Below are 23339 nucleotides of genomic sequence, written 5' to 3'. Positions count from 1 at the left end.
TATATATATATATATATATATATATATGTCGGCGACATATAAATATATATACTTTTGTTTTTAATTCTTATTCTTATTATTTAATATTATTTTACTGTGTTTTATTGTTTTTATTATCACTTTTTTCTATTTTTATCCTCACTACCTCTCTCTTTTTTAAAAAACTTCATCTTCATTTTCATTACTTTAATGTCTGCTTTATTGGACTCTTTCCTCAGATTATTTGAATTATCAATGGTAAGGCCTAAAGATAGATTCACTATAAACCCATCTTGGTCTCTAATCTAATACTCATATTTAGCCTCTGAAAGATTCAACCCAATTTACTGCTATTGATTCTGGTTAAAGTTGGCATTATTTATTTGAAACCTCAGCAGATTATTTTTCCAGAAAAACTAAAAACAAAAATGCAGGCAAGAGTGTGGGAGGTTTAGACTTTACTCTATGTGAGCGTAAGCATTAACTAAACCAATCAATCACTGCACTTATAGCAGGTGTGTTGTCATAATTGCTCCATAGCTGTGGCTTTTGCAGTTTTACTTTGCATTTGTGACATAGCAACACACTGATCCCTTCACCACATGTACCTAGAGACCATGACTTTTATTGATTGCAGTGGATAAGCATCTGACTTCCTGTAAACATATGCTTGGATCAGCTGGCACCTAACAGAAATTCTCTTAATTTTACCTTTTAACTATATATGAAAGTATGGTAAAAATATATTTGAACTTAATATATCTGGCATAAACCAGCTAATATTCTATACGTAGGCATATATATATTTATATATTTTGTGTGTAGGAAGTGAAAATCTGATAAAATGGCATGCCAGAATGCAGGTATAAGATAACAAAGAGATCGACTAATCAACTTTTTAATCAACATATAATTTTTTTTCTACCTGAGGTGTCATATTAACATATCACCTTGGCTGGATGCATCCAAGATCAATGTTAAGCATCACAATAATAAATATGCTGTTTATATTAGATCGTTTTGTTTTTTTGGTCTCTATTTATGTGTTTCTCAAACACCCATGTGAGCTTATATGACTATGAATAATGGTAAGGTATCCATGGAGACAGAATCCCATGGTTCATAATACCCCTCCTCCATAATGATTATAGTTTTATTGTCAGTCGGGTCATTCATATTTTAATTGCACAGAGATGGGTAAAAAAGACAAAAAAAATGCAATTGGGTTGTTTTTGTGAAATTTTTTAATTTATGAAGGTCATACATGCACCCAGTTTTAAAAAACACTTCAGAAATGATCATGTTTTGGTGTCAGACTCCTTTTTGGAAACCATGGAACGAGAGGAAACTGCGTTTTTATAATCTCGAGGGGTTGACGAGAGGCAGGAAGCTTTGTTTATTTCCATCGTTTCTTAAAGCACTCTGCAAACGTCTATCATCAGAGAGCAGGTGCTCACCTGCACATCCTTCAACACTGTTTTTCTTCTTTAATTAGCTTGATTTGCGGCTAATAGAGGGGATGAGTGCTGCTTTTCGCTGTTCATTAAATTGAGAATGTGTCCTCAAAGACAAGGGGCTGGGTTTAAAGGTTCACTAAAGATTAACTCTTGGTTTTCCAGACACATCTGAAGACGTCGCTAAACTTTGTAATGGTTTTGAGTTGGAAGGAAACAGAATTGTTGTGGGATACGCATTCGTGCACATCACAAATCCAGCCAGTGTGCTCTGTGTTTATTATCTGGTGTGAAAAGCCATTTGCTGTTTCTCACAGGCTCTTGTTTCCCAAGACCATTTTCAAGCTGGTCTTTTCTTGAAAGAGGCCATGAATATAGATTTTTCCCTTCTGTAAAAACAGCCTAGTCTTTAAGGCTCCAATAAAGAAGAGGGCCTGTGAAATGAACGTCCGGAAATGGAAGGGTTCAGAATGTGTCCATCACGTTACTGCTGCTCAAAGTACTGATTTTATTTTGTATTTGTCCTCCCTTTTTCTTCTCAGAAAAAAAGGTCATTTGGAGGTCATTTCCCTGGGAAAAGTCATTGACAATCTTTCATTTACTACAAATTTACCAAATATTTTCAGAACCGTCTAGTCATTTTGACCCATCATCCTTAGTGTTTGTTTGTGGAGGTTTTTCTCCATGAAGACACAGATTGGTGTATAAATTAGCTGCCCTCTCAACACGGCTATGACACCGGCTATAAGACTTCCCAGTGATGTTAAACAGGTCTTTTGTTATTTTGTGTCCATCCATGGTCGACATAAATCATAAGTGGGCCGCTCTTTGTCTCTGTTTGATGTGGTGTTTTAGATGTTCCTGCTGGAGATCAGCAGTTTGTTTTGCATGTTTTATTGCCAGACTCATTCGAGGGTTCTTTGTGTTGTTGGCTGAGCTGCCTCTGTTGTTTCCACCTACTTGTTTGGTGATTTAAAATGGACACAGCACTGCTGCTGCCCACGCTTCATCTCTGTTGTTACGAAAAACGAAGGCTGTTCTAATAAGCCGCATTATAATGGGCACGAAAGCACTTCTGATGAGGCATGAGGCATTTTAGTGAGAGTGACCTTGCTGGCTGTGGTGGTGGTATAATGAGTCCTGTCTTCAAGTTTTCCTCCCTTCATCTTCCTGTATTTCTTTTTCTGTTTAACATATTGCAAAAATATTCTCATGCACTTACAGTACGCACAAACCATGAAGAATAAATTCACGCTAAAGCATAATAAAACCACACCACCACTAAAACTTAAAGGATATTACCAACAATTTGGACAGTGATATTGAGGATACGGGGAAAACCTATAATTAATTACCAGTTAAATTACCTGTATTTACAACATCCACTCTTAGCAGCAATCCACTGAAAAAAAGATTTGGTGCAGAAACTGTTTTCACTCAGAAATTGGTATTCAATTTTTAAAATAAAATAATTAAAACAGATAATTACAAAGAAACCGCTATACCAACACATTGAATTAAACATGACATTTTGAAATAGAAGTATTTTGAAGTGAAATATTATTTTCTTGTAAAACATGCTCCAGTAATCTTTTGTTTTTATTCACAACTTTGAAAATCTTTTTCAGATGTATTTTTTAAATTAACTCCTATGTTCACCTTTATCATTATTGTCATATTGTGATGGAAGAAAACTGTTTTCATGATTTTCATCTTTTAAACATTGCTATGGTTATCGTAGGATTTGCTTTGAAGTACAGTTATTTATAATAATAATAATATAATAATTTTATTATTATTATTGAACAATAGCTATACCTTTAAACAAAAAATGACATTTTTTTTTATTTTTTTATTATTGTTTCTGAAATATCTTATTTCTTGACTTTGACATTTAAGGTTTTTATTTATTTTTTTTAATGTTTTTTAAATATCTTATTTCTTTTACCTTATCTTTATATTCTATTAATTGTATACATTTGTCTTTTTTATGCCAGTGCCAAAGACAAATTTCTATTCTACGGCACATTGAATGGATAATAAAGCGTTAAGTAAATAAAGTAAGCTCCGTATGAAGAGGACTTGAAAATGTACTGCATTGTACTGAAGGAATTCTGTTATTTCCTTTGCGGGGATGAATTTGCCGATTTATCACTTCCTAATCTCTCTTGTACATCTCTCTCCATCTGTCCCCCTTCCTGTGTTTGCTGTTTTCATCATGAAATCTCTCTCTCTTTCTTTCTCCCACCATCCATTCATCCTCCACGGTTAATTGCCTTAAAAGTTCTGTGTTCCCTTCTCCGAGGTCACTGAAGTGGGTCCAGACTCCTTCATCAGGCAAACGTTGGCATTTAATTAAGTTGGAGGTCTACATGCGAGACCCGCTCCGTCACTGGATCAGATGGGCATTAGTAATTAATAATCTGACAAGAATGTAACGGGCTGGCCGGATTAGACTTGCCTGTGGGTTGAGGAATGGCTGTTGATGAGGCTTCCCCTCCTCTCATAGACCGTTCTCTTCTTATCTCCGTTTAATTATGCTATTATCAGTCAGAAGTAGTTCCATCTGTCCTTTCCTAATTCCATCTTCACTTTGGACTGTTTTGCAGCTGGGATTTAGAAATAGACCAAGCTAATTGCGTCACTATTATGGAGCCATTGGAAAATGGCTTGCTAATTTGTGGAAAAGTTTACTTGAACTTCTTTTTCAGTCCTCTTGCAGCAGTTTGAACCTCCCTTAATGGTTATGGATAGTGTTGAATGGGATATTCATGAACTCAGATGCAGTGCAGTGCAGTTTTAATCAGAGTTAATGGGATTTTGCTGGCGCACATGGCAGGCGTTCGAAGTTACACAGACAGCCAGAAAAGATGGGCCTGAGACAGGCCTAGAAACAGATGCAGTTAAGTCATTCTAGACTAGGGGTATACATAACCTAACTACATATTTTAGAAAATGTATTTTAGAGCTTTCAAAGTTAATGTTTTGAACAATATTTTGTGTGTAAATCTCTATACAAATAAATCTGAATTGAGCTGAAAAAGTGTTTTTTCAGGTTTATACACTACAGTTCAAAAGTTTGGGTTCAGCGTGTTTTTTTTTTTTTTTTTTTTTAAAGAAATGATTAATAATGAATAGAAAGTATTTTTATTCAACAAGGAGGCATAAAACGGATCAAAAGTGGCAGTAAAGACCTTTACATCATTACAAATAAATGCAGTTCAACTTTGTTCATCAAAGAATAATGAAAAAAATGAATTGAAACTGAACTTTTGAAAATGAATGAAGCACAGTTCCACAAAAATATGAACTGTTTTCAACACTGATGATAATGAGAAATGTTTCTTGAGCACCAAATCAGTACATTAGAATGCTTTCTGATGGATCATGTGACAGCTGGAATATATTAATATATCTATATATTTAAAATAAATATATTAAAATAGAAATGTTATTTTAAATTGTAGTTAAATTTCACACTATTACAGTTTTTTCAGTATTTTTCTGTTTTGATTAAATAAATGCAGCTTTAGGGAACTAAGAGACTTCTTTCAAAAACATAGTCTTACCAACTCCAAACTTTTGATATATGATATATATTTATATCATTAAAAGAAAACAGTATGCTGTCAAGTTAATACAGAGTAATAAATATTTAGTTTTCTCAAACAGTATAAATGATTCTGTATATGCATTAAAATATACAGCTGCCTTTATATTTAGAAAGGAGTCTTTTTGCAAGTGAATCATCACATTTGGGTGTCCTTGGCATCAAAACGTTTGAAAAATCATTTGATTAATCGACCATTCCATCCCTTTTCTAAACCTGTTTGCTTGTGTTTGCAAAGTGCAGTGCCAGCAAGTGCACTAATAAACTGTTCATCACTAGCTGTTTAGCACATCTAGTAGAACAGCTACTTAAAGTGTCAAAAAGTAAAATGAATTTGGATGTTTACTGTAATTGTAATGTATGACTGACTGAATAAACATAAAAAATTGCTCTTATGCTCTCTCAGGTGCTGCTAATGGACTACCTGGATGTCAAAAATACCCGTAGAGCTGCAGAGCCTTCTGCCCAGCTGTCTTACGCCAGCACCGGCGGAGACTTTGGAGCGTTCTTCGCCAAGAAGAAACCTCTCCGACCTAAACAGTCTTTATTCAAGTAAGTTTGCTCATGCAGAGTGATTCAGGAATTTAATTGGAATGGGAAGGGTAACAGCAGACAAGGACCACACGCATAGACTGGGGTAAGTGCCTCATGGGAAAGCATTTTCTCCTTGCTCTTGGGTTTACAATTCACATTAGATTTCAGGTTAACTTAAAATGAAAACCCTTGACTTGCTTTCCTACGTAACCTTTGACAACATTTTTTTTTTTTTTTTGCAGGTTTGAGTCTTCTTCTCATGCCATTAGCATGAGTGCGTACCTGCGGGAGCAGCGGCGAGAACTCTACAGCAAAAGCGGGGAGTTGCAAGGTGAGCAAGTGGAAGGGGGAAGCTGAAAGGAGGGGCAGAGAGTATGGCAGGGGCCGGCAGGTGCAGTGTGAATAGGATGGAAGGAGTGAATAGGGCGATGATGGAGAGGAGGCCCTGAAGTCATCAGGGTGAAGAGTTGCTTAGCTATGTATCATTCACCTGTTAGAGCTTCTTCTTTTGTTCAGCATCTCTGTGCCACACACACACACACACACACACACACACCCTGATGGAGTGAGACAGACATGCCAGAGAGCATCTCTTCCTCTCCCCTCTTCTCTCACTCTTCAAAATGACCTTGCAGCTTCAATCAGCGGTGCTTGACACTTGTGTGTCCCTTCTTGTTTTTCTTTTCCCTTTTTTTTTTTCTTCAAGAAATCCCTGTGAGCCTTCATTTCAAGTTTAAAAAAAGGGAAATAAATCACAAGAAATAGTCTTTGCCTTTCTGCTTCTATAAGCTTTTGTGTCTCTGTTTTTAAAGGGGTTTTAAAGGAATAGCTCACAAAAATATATACACTATGTATTTTGCAGTTTTATTATTTCTCTGTTTATTTTCTTTTATTTATTTATTCACATTTTATTTCTTATTTCTTGTTACGCTGTTTGCATATACTGTATATCAGGGGCGTTTCCTCCGTGGAGGCAAGGGAGGCAGTGCCTCCTCAAGATATTGGATGAGAAAAAAATTTGTAGTACAAAAATAAAACAACGCCAATATTACAAAAAATAACATTAAAAAGTGTTTAAATCACTTGTTTTTCTAAAGAAACATTGCCCAACTGCGACACTAGCAAGTAATGTTACTGCGGAAGTCCACGTCTCTCTCGCCTCCCCTGAGCCCATTGAGTTTTAACAGACCCCCTAAAGCCTGCGATGAGTTTGGTGGGGGGTAATTAAGAATGAATGGGGGAAAGTCACGTGAGAGGAAGCAATGCCTCCATTGCGATATGATTGCATATGACTGGTTATGTTCGGCTGTGATTTGTTCATGCGATAAATCCCAACTGGCAGGTTTGAAACAACATGAGGGTGAGTAAATAGTGATTTTATAATAGATTTTATAATTATAATTTTATAATAGTAATTTATAATAGTAAATTGTTTTGTGAACTATCCCTTTAAAGGTGTTGCTTAGGTATTCAATATTCCTGGTGTGTGTCAACTTTGCCAGTGCACCAACTGAAATTTTCTCTTCGTCACAGCTGTTCAAGTACGATTTCAACAGATAGCGAACCGCCAATCACAGCCGACTCGTCAGGCTCAAAAAGAGCAAGATGAACGTGACGATTAACATTAGATAAGGAAGTAAATGGGCTTCTAAGACTCTCATGGTGTTCCTTCAAATGCTTTAGAAGTGAAAAAAGGAGAATATTTGATTCGTTGAACACTTCGCACCACCAAATAGGAGATGAGATTTCCACTGTTCATTTGTGCCGTCACAATACAGGCACAGTGTCTGTAGCCTGAAAGGACGAGAGGAGATTGAAGGGATGAAATAATTTAACAGACGGAATAAGTCAACTCGGTAGAGGGAGGGAGGACGAGAGAGTTGAAAGTCATTGTTTCATTACGTGGGGCCATTCATGGATTTCTTAGGGAATAAATTAGAAAAATATGTATTGAAGCCAACACAGGAATGTTCCGTATTTTAATTAAGTTTGCAACCACACAGACATTCAGGCATAAAGCATTAGGGCTGGTAGATGGTCTGACCTGACTGAATGGTTGTAAAAAATATTTAAATAATATATTTAATTAAATATATTTAAATAAGTCATTAAATAATCCATAAATAAGCAGATCCTGCAGTTAGTATAATGACCTCTCAGAACAACCTTCACTGCCTTTTAATATATTTTACATATAATATGTCACATATACACAGGCATTTCATATAATATCAAATTTTTGACAGTCCAGTCACTGTGCAAGGCTAAATGGTACAGATGTTTAAACATCTATACCTTTGCAGTGCCATTTTTGCCAGTAGGGTCGCAAGTTCATGAGGATTTGATCTATTGATCTATTAGCAAAGCACTATACCGCTTTCCAGTGACATAAAATGGTAAAATTCCTCAATGTGCTGTAAATAAAACAGTACTTCACCAGTTTTGGAGCAAAACAGCTTTGTCAGAGTTGCATGAGACTGCAATTATGTGCAAGTGCGATGTCATGTGGAACGTCTCTGAGTGAATGTGTGTGTGTGTTTGTAGCAGTCATTATAAAACCGCATTCAGAGCCTCTGTAGCTTAATTACAGCTTTCCCTCCTCCAGCATGACTCCTACAGATCAATTAATCCTCAGCTTCCTTCTGAAGAGTTCATTACTGCTTCAGTGCTCTCCTCTTTCATTTTCTCTGGGCTTTTGCATATTTTTAAGACAGGCATGGTGGAGAATAAGTGGGTAAAGTTAGGGGGAATGGGATTAGACATGTTGCAGACTATATTTGAACTTGCAGTGCTCATATGTGCACCAAGTCTCATATGAACTGTTTCACCACCTACGCTCTATTTTTTAGGCTTTTGCATAATTTTTAGACTAATATAGTGGATAATGAGAGAAAAATAAAAGGTGAAGTAAAAGCTGAATGGGTTCAAAGCATGTTGTAGGCTAAACTTGATCTTGCAGCACTCATATAGGCACTTAGGCTCTTTCTCCTTCCACTCTCCATTTTTCGTGCTTTTCCATAATATTTTAGTTGGGTATAGTGGCGAATGAGTGGAAAATTATAGGAAAAGTGAGCAGAAATGGGATTGTAGCATGTTGCAGACTGAACTCGAACTTGCAGCACTTTTATGTGATCCATGTCTCATACAACCTTGCACAACCTCTCAATTTTTGGGGGCTTTTGCAATGTGATTGGAGCATGTTGCAGGCTTAACTTGAACTTGCATTTCATGCATCAAGGCTCAAATGACCTCTTTCACTCCATTCTCTTTTTGTAGAAAAGTATAGTAGAAAATTATAGGAAAAGTGAGCAGGATTGGGATTTTGAACATGTTTCTGGCTAAACTTGAACTTGCAGCACTTGTATGACCTCTTTCTCTCCTCGCTCTTTTCATTTTTGGGGCCGTAGGTTTTTAGACATACGTTTTTAGACGGGTATAGTGGACATTATAGTGAGTGGAAAATTATAAAAAGTGAGCAAGAATGGGATTGGAGCATGTTACAGGTTTAACTTGAACTTGACTTTCTTGTATGTGCACCAAGGCACAAAGTCTTTCTCCCCCCACTCTCTTCATTTTCCAGGCTTTTACATGACTTTGTAGACCGTTATAGTGGAGAATGAGAGGATAATGCAATCTTATAATGGAATCAGAGCATGTTGCAAGCAGAATTCAAACTTGCATTTCTTATATGAGCGCCAAGGCTTGGTATGCACCCCCACAAAGTATCTGGACACCTAAACCACACCTGAGAATCTATGATTGACAATATTAGATATTGTTTTTTGTTTTATATACGATGGATCCCGTAGTAATAATGCAGTATGTCCTATATATATTCCTATGTATGGTCTTTGGCACATTCCTTGCATGTCTCTTCAGTCCCACAAACCTGCAAACTGAAAGAAGCAGAGATAGAAGAATAAAGAAACCGAAAAGCTCATTGTGTGTTGGGCAGGGATTATCACAAAATAGGGAGATTCTTCTTTTTCTCCGAACACACGTATACAAATTGAGTTTTTCTCCTCTAAGCTTACAGCGAAAGGATAAAGGGAAGGTCTTGTTTATGCATGATGCTGGTGTTCCCCAGAGAGAGAGAAAGAGAGTGAGAGAGGTGGGTCACGGTGAGTGGCAGGGCTGTGGGCAGAGGAGAGTTGTTGTCTGTCGCTCTGATTTGTGAAGCACAATAGGGGTAGGAGAGGTGCAAATGGAAAAATCCCTCACCAGTGGAGTGAGGAGGTGAATATGGGGGTGTGTGTGCGAAAGTGTGTGTGTGTGTTTGTGTGAGTGTGTGAGCTCCATCAGATTTCTCTACACTAACGAAAGTTGTTGTGTTTGTGGATGGTGTCAGACTCTGTTTTTAGTAGAGTTTCCATCAAAAACTGTCAAGCTTTACTGGCACTTCCAGATAACTGGCTCTCTATCACAAAAACAGCTGTTTCTATGATACCTTTCAAACTTTTCGAGTCAGAGTGCTGATTTAAGGTTTCACACATCCTAACGGAGACAAAATTCTGGATCAGCACTGATACAAATAGGCTTTTCATAAAAATCTCTGCAACTTGCAGAAACATTTTCTGAGTTGTTCAAATATGTCCAAGGTTAGCAAATCTTTTTTCAAGGTAGGATTTCATTTCTAATTTCATCTTTTCAATGAGTTCAAGAGTAACAACCCCCATGTCATCCAAGATGTTCATGTCTTTCTTTCTTCAGTTGCAAAGAAATTAAGGTTTTTGAGGAAAACATTACAGGATTTTTCTCCATATAATGGACTTTAATGGGAACCAACAGGTTGAAGGTCCAAATTGAATTTGTGAATTTGCGGACGCGCATCGTGGAGCTTGTGCAACATGTGCATTTGTGGTTAAAATATATATAAATGGTTATTTTTTTTAAGAAAATGGCTGATAGTTTCGCTAGATAAGACCTTTATTCCTCGGCTGGGATCGTTTTGAGTGCCCCTAACCCTTTGAAGCTGCACTGAAACTGCAGTTTGGACCATTGAAGTCCATTTTATGGAGAAAAATCCTGGAATGTTTTCCTCAAAAACCTTAATTTCTTTGCGAGTGAAGAAAGAAAGACATGAACATCTTGGTTGATATGGGGATGAGTAAATTATTAGGAAATTTTTATTCTGGAAGTGAACTAATACTTTAAATACATGACAAGCTTCTTATCTTTTTATTTTTTTCTTGTAAAAACTTTTACAATTTGCAAAGAACCAATATTCTGACATCCAGTTTTTGTGCTTTTCTGTCATATGACTTCTCATATAGCTTATAATAAACATAAATAGACATGCTCTGTGACTATTGCGAGGAAGGATTGTTGTAATACTGAATGTGACACGCAGATGCAAGGGACAGATGCTTTAGCATTTGTAAAATAAACAGCTAAATGAATGAAATAAATATATAAATAATGATAATCGGTGATCAGCTGAGAATCAGCTGATGCAAGCTTGACTCACGTGACCTGCCAGAACTAACGCTATCGCTTAATTTATTATCACTCGTGTGCCAATAGTGGCACGTGTGTGCATTTACCCTAGCTGAGTGCCAAATGATGATTTCAGACCAGACATAGCCTATTTGGTAAGTGACAATGAGAGAAAATTCTAAGTGAAGAGAAACATTGGATGTGAGTATTTAATAGGTCAAATGATTTAAAAGTAGCCCAATTCAAACAAAAAAGTAAGTGTTTTTGCAGTACTTTTTTGCTGTTTTGTTTGAGTCATGATCTGATCTCTGCCAGATATTGGTGGCCTTGACCTTTCTGTTTCTTTCTTTTGTTCTTTCTTTGTTTTATTCATCCCTTCATGCTCTTTCCCTTTCCTCTTGACCTTTTATTTTTGTAGATGTTGATTAGCCCCATATCCTCAGTATTCAGCATTGGCATTTCTTAGCATCTGTTTTAGAGCACCAAAGACAGTATGCAATCAGGCATTCCTACTGAGAGCCGCCGAGCGAGAGAAAAGATTAGAGAGACAGACATACGCCACAGGGAGCATTTTTAGGTGTGATTGTTGAAGAGAGACGTCACTGTTTGACACACAATCAAAGCATGTTTGATGGACACTGACGAGAGGCAAAGGAAGGACAAGAAAAGGTCACAAGTTTGTTTTCAAAATACAAAATCTAGATGAAACATACCTGAAAATACTTCAAAAGACAACGAGATTGATTGTTGTGATGGTTTTTGTTTATTTAGACATGCTTAAAGGGATATTTCACCCAGTTTCACTCACTTTTCATTCTTGGAACACAAAAGTAGAAGTTCTGAGGAATGGCAATGCTGCTCTTTTCTATACAATGGAAGTGGATGGAGACCAGGGTTTACAAGTTCCATAACGGTGAAAAAGCTCCATAAAGCATCATAAAAGTAGTTCATACAAATTGTAAGCTATATTGGAATATAGCCTTTTGGCATAGAGGAGAAACAATAATGTACATTATGTGGAAAATATTGTGTTTTTTGAACCTTAAACCGCATAAACATTGCATTACACCAAATACACAAAATAATGTTCTTTTTAGCAACATCATATGACCCCTTTAAACCATTTAATAGCTTTGTGTAAAGAACATTATTTACTGATAATCATTTACGTTCATTATATAGAAAAGATCAGCTTGGACATTGTTATTAGCGGCTCATTTTGTGTTTAATGGAAGAAACAAAGTCAATCAGGATTCAAAAGACATTAGAGTGCATAAATTGTCATTTTTTTTATTTTTTGGCAGAGCTGTTCCTTTAAGAAAAGTCTCTGAACATCACAAGGAGAAATAAGCAGCATTAGCTAGAGGAAATGGCATTGTTACTGTATGTCACAGACTGTTAGCATTGTGCCTGATCTTCTGTTTTGTGTGTGTGTGTGTGTATGCTGAGCCTGATGATCTGTGTGCTAAATGAGGCCTGATGGAACCCAGAGACTCAGAAGATATGACACTCCAGGCGCCACATTGATTTAAATGGCTCTTTAAGCGAGATGGCTTTATGTGCCTGTGTGTGTCAGAGAATTGATAAAATATCATCTATCGTGTGTATGTTTCTGTGGCCACAACCTTGATAATTTCTTAAACAGTTGATTTATCTTAATAACTAGATAACCATGGCTGGAGTCTTTATAGCCACAGATGCTGAAACATCACAGATCTACCTGCATCTGAGGAAGAGAGACTGTGAAAGAAGCCATAGAGAAATGAGCAATTAAATTACTCCGTAATGCTGTTGCCGTTTTCCTTTTGTTCTTTCATTTTATTTATTCCCTTGGCTCCTCATCCGGCACTCCAAATTGAATCCAAACAAATAAGATCTGCCGCTTATGCTGGACCACCAGCTGTGGAGCGTCAGCAGAACACTCCAATACACACACTTCATGCCAATCAGTGTCCAGTGCTAGTGTGTGTGCTAGAGTGCTGTTTGAGCCTTTATGATATCCTCAACTTATCTTGCTCTGTATTTGGAGAGCTTGTTTATCCTGTCTGTCTATCTATCTATCTATCTATCTGTCTATCTGTCTACCTGTCTACCTGTCTGTCTGTCTGTCTGTCTGTGTCTGTCTGTTCTAGTATTCATGACAGAGATGTTTAGTTACTTCTTTTTCACTCTTTTCAGTCAAAGCATTGCCTGTTTGCTTGGATTTTGCGGGACCATTTCAGTTTTGCATTGCACAAATTTTGCATCAGAACGTGTAAAATATTGATGTTGTAAAACCTGCTGTAAAAGCTATCAGAGTCTTAAAATGTTTATCATGCCATCCATTGATATTTAACTAAAAACTGCACTACAAAAGATCTGGCTTAATCAGTATTTTTGGCTTGTTTACCAATACAGATGTCTAAACACTCTTTAAAAAGACACATTTACTTGAGGAGCAAAATTAAGAGATTAAGGAATTATATAGATGATTTTTCTTCCTGTTTTAAGCGTAAATCAGTAAAAATTTGGCGAGGTTAATAATTAAAGCAAGAAACATTGCCAATCGTGTAGTAGGAAAAAATATAAACATAACCATAAATTATTTTCATATTAAGATCTCTGGGGGAAAAAAAAAAAATATATATATATATATATATATATTTTTTCTTTACAAAATTTTACCTTTTAAGTAATTGATCTTGCCTTCAAGATGTTTAGATATTAAGGATATAAATATATAAGTTATGAGATAGCTTAATCGATTTTAGCCAAGATCTCACTGAGATCATATCATCCAATCTGTCAAGCAGAACTCATAATGTACCGGGAAAAAAACACCCATCTTTAGATGCACTGTCAGTTTTGTATGCTTCTGCTGGCTTTGAGTCACAGATTATAAAGTCAAATACTGAAATTCACTCACAACCAAGTCCCGTCACATTCACAGAGTGGAGCAGCAGTCAGCCGGTGTGCGGTCTAGTCGGATGTTTCATGTTCAATCTGTTTCCCAGTAATTTTATAGCAGAAGCTGATTAGGGTTGAAACAGCATTACGGCCCGTGATTGTGTTGTTGTTTTTTCTTTTGGTGGGGGGGGCAGCTGTGATGAGTGGAGTTCTGAGGTGGATCTCATCACGGACACATTATTGAATTACTGCAGTGGTGAGATGAGATTGGCCTGTGATTGGCTGAAATGGACTTGAATGGTAATAACATATCAGTGGTGCTGTGGGTATTGACGGGGAGACAGTTTCTTGCTGTTGCTTTTCTGCTTCATGAAGTCAAACTTAGATTTTATGAGACAGGAAGTAAGTAAATAGTACTTCTTTAATATTGGTTGTAAAAAATGCGCTGTTTGAAGAATTTAAAGTTGAACGTGAATAACAAGGTAAAGAGAGTGCCGATAAAACTTTTTATTTGCATTTCTGAAGTTCTCTGGTTTGTTATAAGTGTAGATTGTAGCTGTTATCATACGGAGGGCAGACACATAATTACAGACTTTGTCTGAGTGAGCGTGTTTGTCTGTGTTTCACAACCTGTGCTAATTTTAATCAACGAGCCCGTCATCACCGTGGCTGTCACAGGCTTGTTTACCTTTCATTTGGGAACTGCATGATTGAAGAAGAAGTGGTGGGGGGTGGGGGGGAGAAGGAGGGAGGTGAAGAGGGAAAAAGGTAAAGGAGAGGACAGAGAACAAGGGTGGTGATGATGATGATGATGATGATGTCTGGATGAGTGGAACAGCGTTTTAAACACAATCACAATCACTGGCTCTCTGATTCTAAATCAGTGGTGCTTGAGACAGCAGCAGAGACCCGTCTCAACTCCCATGTTCCTGTCCTCCAGTTACAATGAGACTCAACAGAGGTGGCCTATGGGGGAAAGAGATATATACAGAGAGAGCGATGGACAGACAACACAACTAGAAATGGCAAAACCCGGGGTTGGGTTATGTGTTGCATATTTCACACCGTTCACGCTTTATCCTGGTTAGTAATTATCTGGCTAGTTCAGGTTTTGAGGTTTTTGAGGTTTTAGGTTTTTTTTATGTTTATGAGGTTAAGTGATTATCTGATTTTACAAACCATTTTAATATTTTGTCTTTCTGCAGAAATGTCACCACCACGTAAATCTGCTATGGTTGTCTTTGAGTGCTTAAAATATTCTAACAAAAACCAAACAAAAACATTTTTTTTAAATGTAAGACATTAAGGTTACACTTTATTTTAAGGTGTCCTTGTTACAGTGTAATTATACATTTAAGTACTGAGTAATATTAATTAACTACATGTACTTACTATATGGTCAGGGTTAGTATTTGGGTTTGGCTTAGGGTTACTTGCTTGTAATTATGCACAATTAATTGTTATTACAATAGTAAATACATATAACGTGTAAAAAGGACACCTTAAAATAAAGTGTTACCGACATTAATTTAGCAGTGATGCCTTCAATTAATCAAGAGTGACATTAAAGACATGAAAAAAAAAATGCTGTTTTGAACTTTCTATGAATTAATGAATACTGAAAATAAGGTATGTTTTGTGTTTCCACAAAAATATTGAGCATCACAACTGTTGTTGATAGTAATAAATGTTTCTTCAGCAGCAGATCAGCATATTAGAATGTTTTTTGAAGGATCATGTGACTCTGAAGTAATGACTACTGAAAATTCAGCTTTACCATTACAGGAATAAATTACATTTTAAAATACATATATTAAAATAGAAATCAGTTGTTTTAAATTATAATAATATTTCGCAATCTTACTGTTTTACTGTATTTTTGATCAAAATATCTTATCCTTCTTGAGGATAAGAGGCTTCTTTCAAAAACATAAAAAATCTTGTGGACTTTAAACTTGTGAATGGTAGTTTATCTCTTCATCACTCCAGTTAATATGTTTGGTATTACTGTTTGACATTTTTGAAAACTATCTCCCCTAAAACACCAAAACTATACAAAGTGTGAATGTTTCTTAAATTAGTGTAATTAATAAGTATTGTTTAATCAGTTGCTGTATTGGTCATCAGTTGCTAAACAATTCGCTGTTACATCCTAGCATTGCATTGCAAAAGACGTTAACCAAGTGTTAAGCACAGTGTGAACGTGAAGAGAGAGACCGAAAGGAACATTTTACCTATAATCATTATAACGCATTTAACCTTATTCTTCCCCTTGTTCGTTTATAATTATTACTTGTTCAGTAATAATATTTTTAATTTATTCCTTTTTATTTCAATTGAATTGATACTCATGATGAGAAGGAAAGAAACTGTGACAGGAGTATATCGAAAGAGAGCCAGACAGGTGAAATAAGAGGGTATGTGCTATTATGGGCATGAGTGTCTGGTTGGAAGTGGAGGGGTTGACTTTATTTTCTCTTTTGTAATGAAGTCAAATGAAGCAGTAGTGATGGCTCCGTAATCAGGGCTGTTTAAAAAAAAAAAACAGGTTGTTTTGCTCTAAAAGTGCAATGATTCAGAGCTTGTTAAAAATTAATGTATAAAAGCATCTTATCCGAAGCGAGGGGAATTGCCCACCATGACACAATTAATAATTTATCCAACTCTGTTTTCACAATTATGTATTCATACATTCATTTGTTTAATTGTCATCTCGATGCATTGTCAACATACTGAGCTAGTGGTCTCGGCTCTCTCCTGGCCAGAAATATTGGAATATTGTCCCCTCAAATGAGTTTTAATAATAGAGGAGCCTCATCAGAAGCCAATCAGACATGAAGACATGGCAGAGGAATTATAACCAGGCCGACTGGGAAGTCATGAATTATTGAAAATTGGCCTGTTCTTTTTCAAGTTGGAGGTTTCTGCCTGACAGCACTGATTGGCCACACACGCACACACCTGTCGATCTTCATTCTGTTTTGTTAGGAGAAACCTGGCAGCTGGTATGTGTTTGTGCTGTGTAGTCTGTCTGTCTGTGGCAGCTCAACTGATAACTAACCCATGGAGATCAAGCCAGAGCACTGTACAAACAGGGAACGGGCTGTGCCTGTGTTTGTGTATTTTCAAGTATGTGTTTATGTTGTTGAAAGGACTTGCTCGATAAAAAAAAGTATTTGGACACCTGAGCCAAACTTAAAAGTGAATGAGTGTCATTGCATTATTTAACAAAATAGCAAAGCACTTTGCTATTATTTTAAAGGAAGATAGCACAAGCACACTTCTCAAGAAATGCATTAGGTTTTGTTATTAATTATTTATTATTTAATGATTCATTATTATTTTTTAAACAATGATTCAATAAAAATAATAATAATACATATATTATTGTTGTTGTTGTTGTTATAACAATAAAATAAAATAAAGAATTTACAATAAAGTTCCAAATCCAAAAACATCAATCCAATAGTAAACAAACAGTGCGTCTATTTTAATAATAATAATAATAATAATAATAATAATTAATTCTAAAACAAATAAGTATTGTAAAACTATATATGCACTGTCCAAAATAATACTAAATAATAATAATAATCTTAATTGTTTTTGTTGTTATTTTAAACAATAGATACACTATACACACACAATATACAAAAAAATACAATTATGTAAAACTAATTTTTTTAAAACAATATATGCACTGTTCAAAATTAATAAAATAAAAAATGGTATTTAACAACAACTATAAAAATTCTTGTTGTTGTTGTTATTATTATTATTATTATTATTACATTGTTTTATCTTAAAACAATATATACACTGTTTAAAATTCAATTTGGTCTGAACTTGAGAAACGCTGACTACCTACATTCACGATAAAAATTACTTTGGTACTAGTAAGCAACTGCAAAACCGGCTAATATAAACTAAGGAACTGGATTGTAGCTTAATTCATCTGCCGATGCCACTTGATTTGATATTTTGCATCTAATGCAGTGACATTCATACATGCCTCTATTTCACTTAAGAGTTCAAATACTTTGGAGCCACTGCATATTTGTCTTTGAAGGTTTTCATGAGACTATGAGTGTTATTTCTGTGTTGCACGTTAACTGGTCTGCCACAGTACAGTGTCATACTGCAGTGGGATTGATTTTGTTCTTGTCTACAGCAGACATGCATAGTAGCTGGATCAGAGTTGATAGCTTGGTTTAAACAACCAGTGTGCCTCCAATATTGACATTCACTGTAAATAAGTGATCACCAATCTGTTGCTGATGTTTCTGTCACGCACACACACACACACACACACACACAGACAGACAGACAGACAGCAGGTTTTTCAGCCTGATTGCATGACCTCTCACATTGACATGCATTTATTTCTTTCACATACACACACAGACACACGCACGGATTGAGCCACTGGGACGGCTGGTGTTAGCGAAGACACTACACGTTTCTCGGCTGTAGATCCGGGCAGGGACGGAGAACATCTCACATCAAACTATTTCTAATCAAACCCACGAAAGTGTAGCTAATGCAATTTCACTAAGTCATTGGCTGGCTTGATTACATGGGGGCTGACATGAGTGGGAGGTGTGCGTGCATGCTCAGTCACACACTTTTCACTCATCAAGACTGACTTACACAATATGTGCACTTTCTTGTAAGTCGCTTTGGTTAGAGAGCATCTGTCAAGAATAGAAATGTAAATTTGATGTAAAGGCGCATACGCACCCTCACTCCAATCCTAGATTAGCGACATTCACGGGGGCCAGGCTATAACACCTCTCATACGCACTTGCACGATCTTATGCACACATAGATTATAAAAGGAAACACACTTCAGCATAATAATAAACCGCCAACAAATGTGGAGGCACATCATAATAAACTGGACCAGCTAACTTGTCGCCATTTGTTCACATTTGTTTATTTTTTGACTGGTAAAATATTGAAATAACATGTTAAACTGTTGTGAATGATTGTTTAGATTTAACATAGCAGATGTTGGCCTGTTGCTTTTCCAATCAAAGTCTGTTGTGTTGACAACATTTTAATGGACCTTCATTAATATGACCTGCAAGGATCTGAATAATGATTAATTATTACTGAATAATTACAAGCCAGGCTGGCAACTGATAACATTTTCTCCTCTGTCTTTGCCATTAAATGACACTGCACAATCTGGATTTGTAACTCTTTGACCTGCTGGCTATCACAGCTTTTATTTATGTGTTTTTAATTAGTGCTCAACTGTTTGGGGTTTTTTAATGGCTCATACTGATATCTAGAGGGCAAGGTGGTATATGATACAATTTAATGATAACAAATGAAAGACACAAAATTGTACAAATTAAATGAACATTGTTTTTCACAATATTTACTCAAATTTAATTAAAAATATTTAAAAACAATAAGCAGAGTTTTTTTTTTCAGCTGATGCAATCTTTTATTTTTAGCAATATTTTTTATATATTTTCATGAAACATTTTCTTTAATATTATTATTATTATTATTACTGCTACTACCCCTACTACTACCCCTACCTTATTATATTATTATACAATATATATATTTTTTTTTATTACAAATAATACTCTTACATTTTTAATTAAAATAATAACTGGAAATATTACAGCTATATTGTAACTTTTGACCACTATAAACTTCAAAGACTTCTGGTGGGAAACTATGGCATATGCTGCAAAACATTTTGTTTATAATTTAAAACCGATTCATTCTCACAATTTTTGTGGACAAATGCTCTCACTATTTTCAGTTGATTTCTACCTATTTCCTCCCTTAAATTGTTGAACTTATGCATTTTTATCATACGACTGTTGTTGTAACAGTTCTGTCCTCTGTCTCTCACTGTGTTTTTCTCTCCCGTCGCCACTTGTCTATAGGTCAGAGTCAGCATGTGCGGTGGCAGCTGTGTTTTCTTGTTTTGCTGTTGTAATTGAGTCTTAATTGGATTAGCGGGAGAGAGATTGGATATATTGAGAGTAAAAGAGAAACAGAAAGCTAAGGAAGACAAAGATAAGTTCCCTTTCCAGAGCAACAACTTTGAAAAACAGAGCTCCAACCAGAAAGCTTTTAGAGAGGATAAAGAATCCTCTTGTCTTTTTAATGAGAAAAAGGGGTGGAAATGAAATAAGAGCGAGGGAGCTTTTCATCAAAACGTGTTCCATGAAGAATCTCAGGAAGGTGGAAATGACAAGAACAGCAGCGGGAGGTGCGTTTGAATGCTGGACAGGTGCGCTGCAGGATTTTTAGTGCAGTGAAAGGTGAACCCATTTCTCATTTGACGCATGTCTTGTCTCTCAAAACAATGAACACAGGATGACTCTGATTCCAGTTTTGCGATTAAACCCACACCAGTGGGTCTGAGATCACAACGTTGGAGACAAATCATACAAGCACACTCTTTTGCTTCACTTGTAATTCCACAGCAGTCCAAATCCATCACACACGTGCTTTATGTGCGTCTGGCATTAATATTTGTGTTCCCGGGCCTGGACTCATTTCCCATCCCTTGGGCAAGAAATCTCATGTAACAACTGACTGATAAAAGAAATTAAAGTGATTCTCCACTGAGGACTTGTGTGTGTGTGTGTGTGATGTGCACATAAGTGTCTCAGATGTGTGTGTGTTTCCTGCATGGTGTTTGTCAGGATAGCAGTGCCCAGGCTTAGTGCTACGTAGTTGCAGCAGTCTCTCCAGTGGCAATCTCAAAGGGCTGTGAAATTTTAATGAATAACATTGTCACAGTGCGAGAGAAATGCCAGTAGGCTGACGCCTTGGCACTTCTATTCACCGACCCATGAGGCCACGCACACACCTTCTGTCCACCCAGGAATGTTCTTATTGATGGCAGACTTGATTCTCTTGCAGTCAATTATATTGATTACTTGTGGATGAGTGGCGCTAATAAGAATTGGAGCTCACTTCATTTTTTTGGGCCCTGCCTCATCATGAGAGAGTTACACAGCTATGATTTTCTTATTAACCCTGTTAGCGCAGGACTACGCACATACACAGAGGGGCAAATAGGAGAGAGAGGAGGGGGAGTCTTGTATCTCTGGCTTGTGGTAAATTGCAATGATTTGACAAAATTACTTTTTTGATGGTTGACCACAATATTTTATTCTTTGCTTTGCTTTGCTTTGCTTTGTTTTTTGTTTTGAATTTTTTTGTGTGGCTTTTTTGTTTTGCTTTGCTTAGCTTTTGTTTATGTTATTGTTTTGTGCTTTGCTTTTGCTTTATGTTTTGTCTTGTTTTTAGATTTTTGTTTTGCTTTTTTTCTTTTTGTTTTGTTTTGTGCTTTGCTTTTGCTTTTTGGATTTTTTTCTTTTCTTTTTGTTTTGTTTAGTTTTTAGTTTTTTTGTGCTTCGCTTTTGCTTTTTGGATTTTTTTCCCCTTTTTGTTAAATTTTTTGTTTTGTTTTAGTTTTTTGCTTTGCTTTGCTTTCTGGCATTTAGCAGTCCAATATTTTTGTGTGATGACTGCTAAACTGTATTTTATCATCGTCCATGGAAACCATAAGTGTGCTGCTCCTTTGACCAATGTGATGCGTTTCACTTTATCTTTTAGCGTTTTGAGCCATGAGCACTGTTTTAAAGGCACAGTTTCAACTTTAATGAAGTTTAATTTCTAAAAAATGTTTCTCAAAACACCTGCATTCTGTTGTATTTTGTCACTCTGTGTAACGGAGTAAAGGGTCCATATAAAAACATAGTATTTTGGAAGAAAATCTGTTTAATCGTTTCTTCCTGTGTATTTCTATCCAGGTGGAGCTGATGATAACCTGATTGAGGGAGGAGAGACTAAGTTCCTGTGTAAACCAGGAGCCAGAAACATTACGGTCATCTTTCAGCCATTGCTTAGGTAGGTCCTGTTCACAAATACATGTCAGCCGAACATGCTTTATAAAGCTGCATTTCAGCAAGCTGTTTAAACTCTCCCCTGCTTCATCTGTCTCCTCGGCCATAGCATGTGATCTTTTTTTTCCCCCTTCCTTTCATATTTTTCATTGGCCGGCAGCTATTACCGCATCGTTTCCGAGCCCCTACCATTGATTTTGATTTGTTCTGACGGTATCAATTGGAGCGTTCCGTTTAGAACCGCTCCGCTTTCAATTTTCCTTTCAATCTCCTAATCTATTGGATCATCGGTCCAGCCCACTAATGCACTGTCATATTACCGCTATAATACAGAGACATATCACAAGCATGGTCGTCCTGCCCACAACGTGACCGGACTTCCCGATACTCCTATTGCTCGCAATTACATCTGTGCCACAGTGCATTGATTTTCCATTGTTTTTTTTTTCCCCCAGACATGGTCACTGTCACTGTCAGATGGCTTGATGCTATTTTGTCCTGGATGTAACACCCTTCTCAAACGCTCTTTTAAAAGACCTGTTGGTGTTAATGCAAGCTGTGGATGTACAGCTCGCATTGCTATACCACATGTGAATAGAAAGCAGATTTTCTGTCAAATTATATTATTCTAGACATTTCAACCCATGGTAAGTCAAGCAACACTATTATAGTAGCATTTAAACCTTTAACCCTAATTAGTATTTAACCCTATATTAATAATAAGCTTAAGAATGTGACTTGAACAAGAATGATGTCTTAAATCGTGTGGCTTGTTTAGAAGAGGTGTGTGAATGGGTTTCTAAGTGTTTAAAGTGTTCGATCCATATCTAGTGACTTTCGGCTATGCAGTCAATTAGCAACTGCATAGAATTGTGGCGGTGAGTTTTGCACAGGTATCAATCACATATTCTTGAGAAAAATTAATTTGCTAGCAGAGGTTTAGCTCTGATCATCATTGTTAATCTGAGCACAAAAGTGTCTAATTTGTCAGTTTTGTCATAATGGTACCAAATCACTGCTTGTTGTCTTTTCAGCTCGACTGCTTCTCAGGTCTGTCCTCATTATTTTACGTATCAGTCACCACAATAGTCATGAACTTATGTTGAGTTTACCAAACTTTCCTAGCAACAAGTGCATAATATCCCCATTTAGTCCATTACAAAACGTATATTTCAGGATATGAATGCGTCAACTCTGTTGCTAACAGTCATTTGGGGAAAATACATCTTTTGGCCTGCTGTGATTCTGGCTCGATCGCGAACGTTGCAGATATTTTACAGTACGCCCACTATGAGGAGGAGGCACCTGCTGCACACTGATGTATTCTAGCCGTGTTCATTAATCTAAATGAGCTGCTCTCAGTGGTCATGTGAGCAATGCGACAGCAGCAGGGGATGGGCAGAGGGCGTGTCAGACAGCTGTCCGTCTGAGATGAATGGCAGGCGGATCATCGCTCCGACAGTACAGCTCATCTGGTCCCTGCTGAGGTGACGGACCGAACAAATGAATGCATGAATAAACGAGTGACTGCTCTCCACCTTTTGCCTGCCG

The 23339-nt window shown here is 36.6% G+C and overlaps 1 protein-coding gene across 1 annotated transcript in view; it reads left to right on the top strand.

The window, feature by feature from the left end:
- The window catches only part of LOC107729851 (exocyst complex component 4-like), a 42635-nt gene extending 20186 nt beyond the window's left edge, over positions 1 to 22449 (top strand). Inside the window, exons 8-11 of the mRNA XM_016540563.1 lie at positions 5450 to 5595; positions 5820 to 5908; positions 21696 to 21792; positions 22244 to 22449. Of these exons, the coding sequence (XP_016396049.1) occupies positions 5450 to 5595; positions 5820 to 5908; positions 21696 to 21792; positions 22244 to 22274 (363 nt within the window). The 3' untranslated portion in view covers positions 22275 to 22449. The remainder of the gene's footprint in view (positions 1 to 5449; positions 5596 to 5819; positions 5909 to 21695; positions 21793 to 22243) is intronic.
- The last annotated feature ends 890 nt before the right edge of the window (positions 22450 to 23339 follow it).

Source organism: Sinocyclocheilus rhinocerous, unplaced genomic scaffold (genome assembly GCF_001515625.1).
Source record: "Sinocyclocheilus rhinocerous isolate Xijiao unplaced genomic scaffold, SAMN03320098_v1.1 scaffold848, whole genome shotgun sequence".
NCBI lineage: Eukaryota > Metazoa > Chordata > Actinopteri > Cypriniformes > Cyprinidae > Sinocyclocheilus > Sinocyclocheilus rhinocerous.
This window is presented reverse-complemented; position numbering and strand designations above follow the sequence as displayed.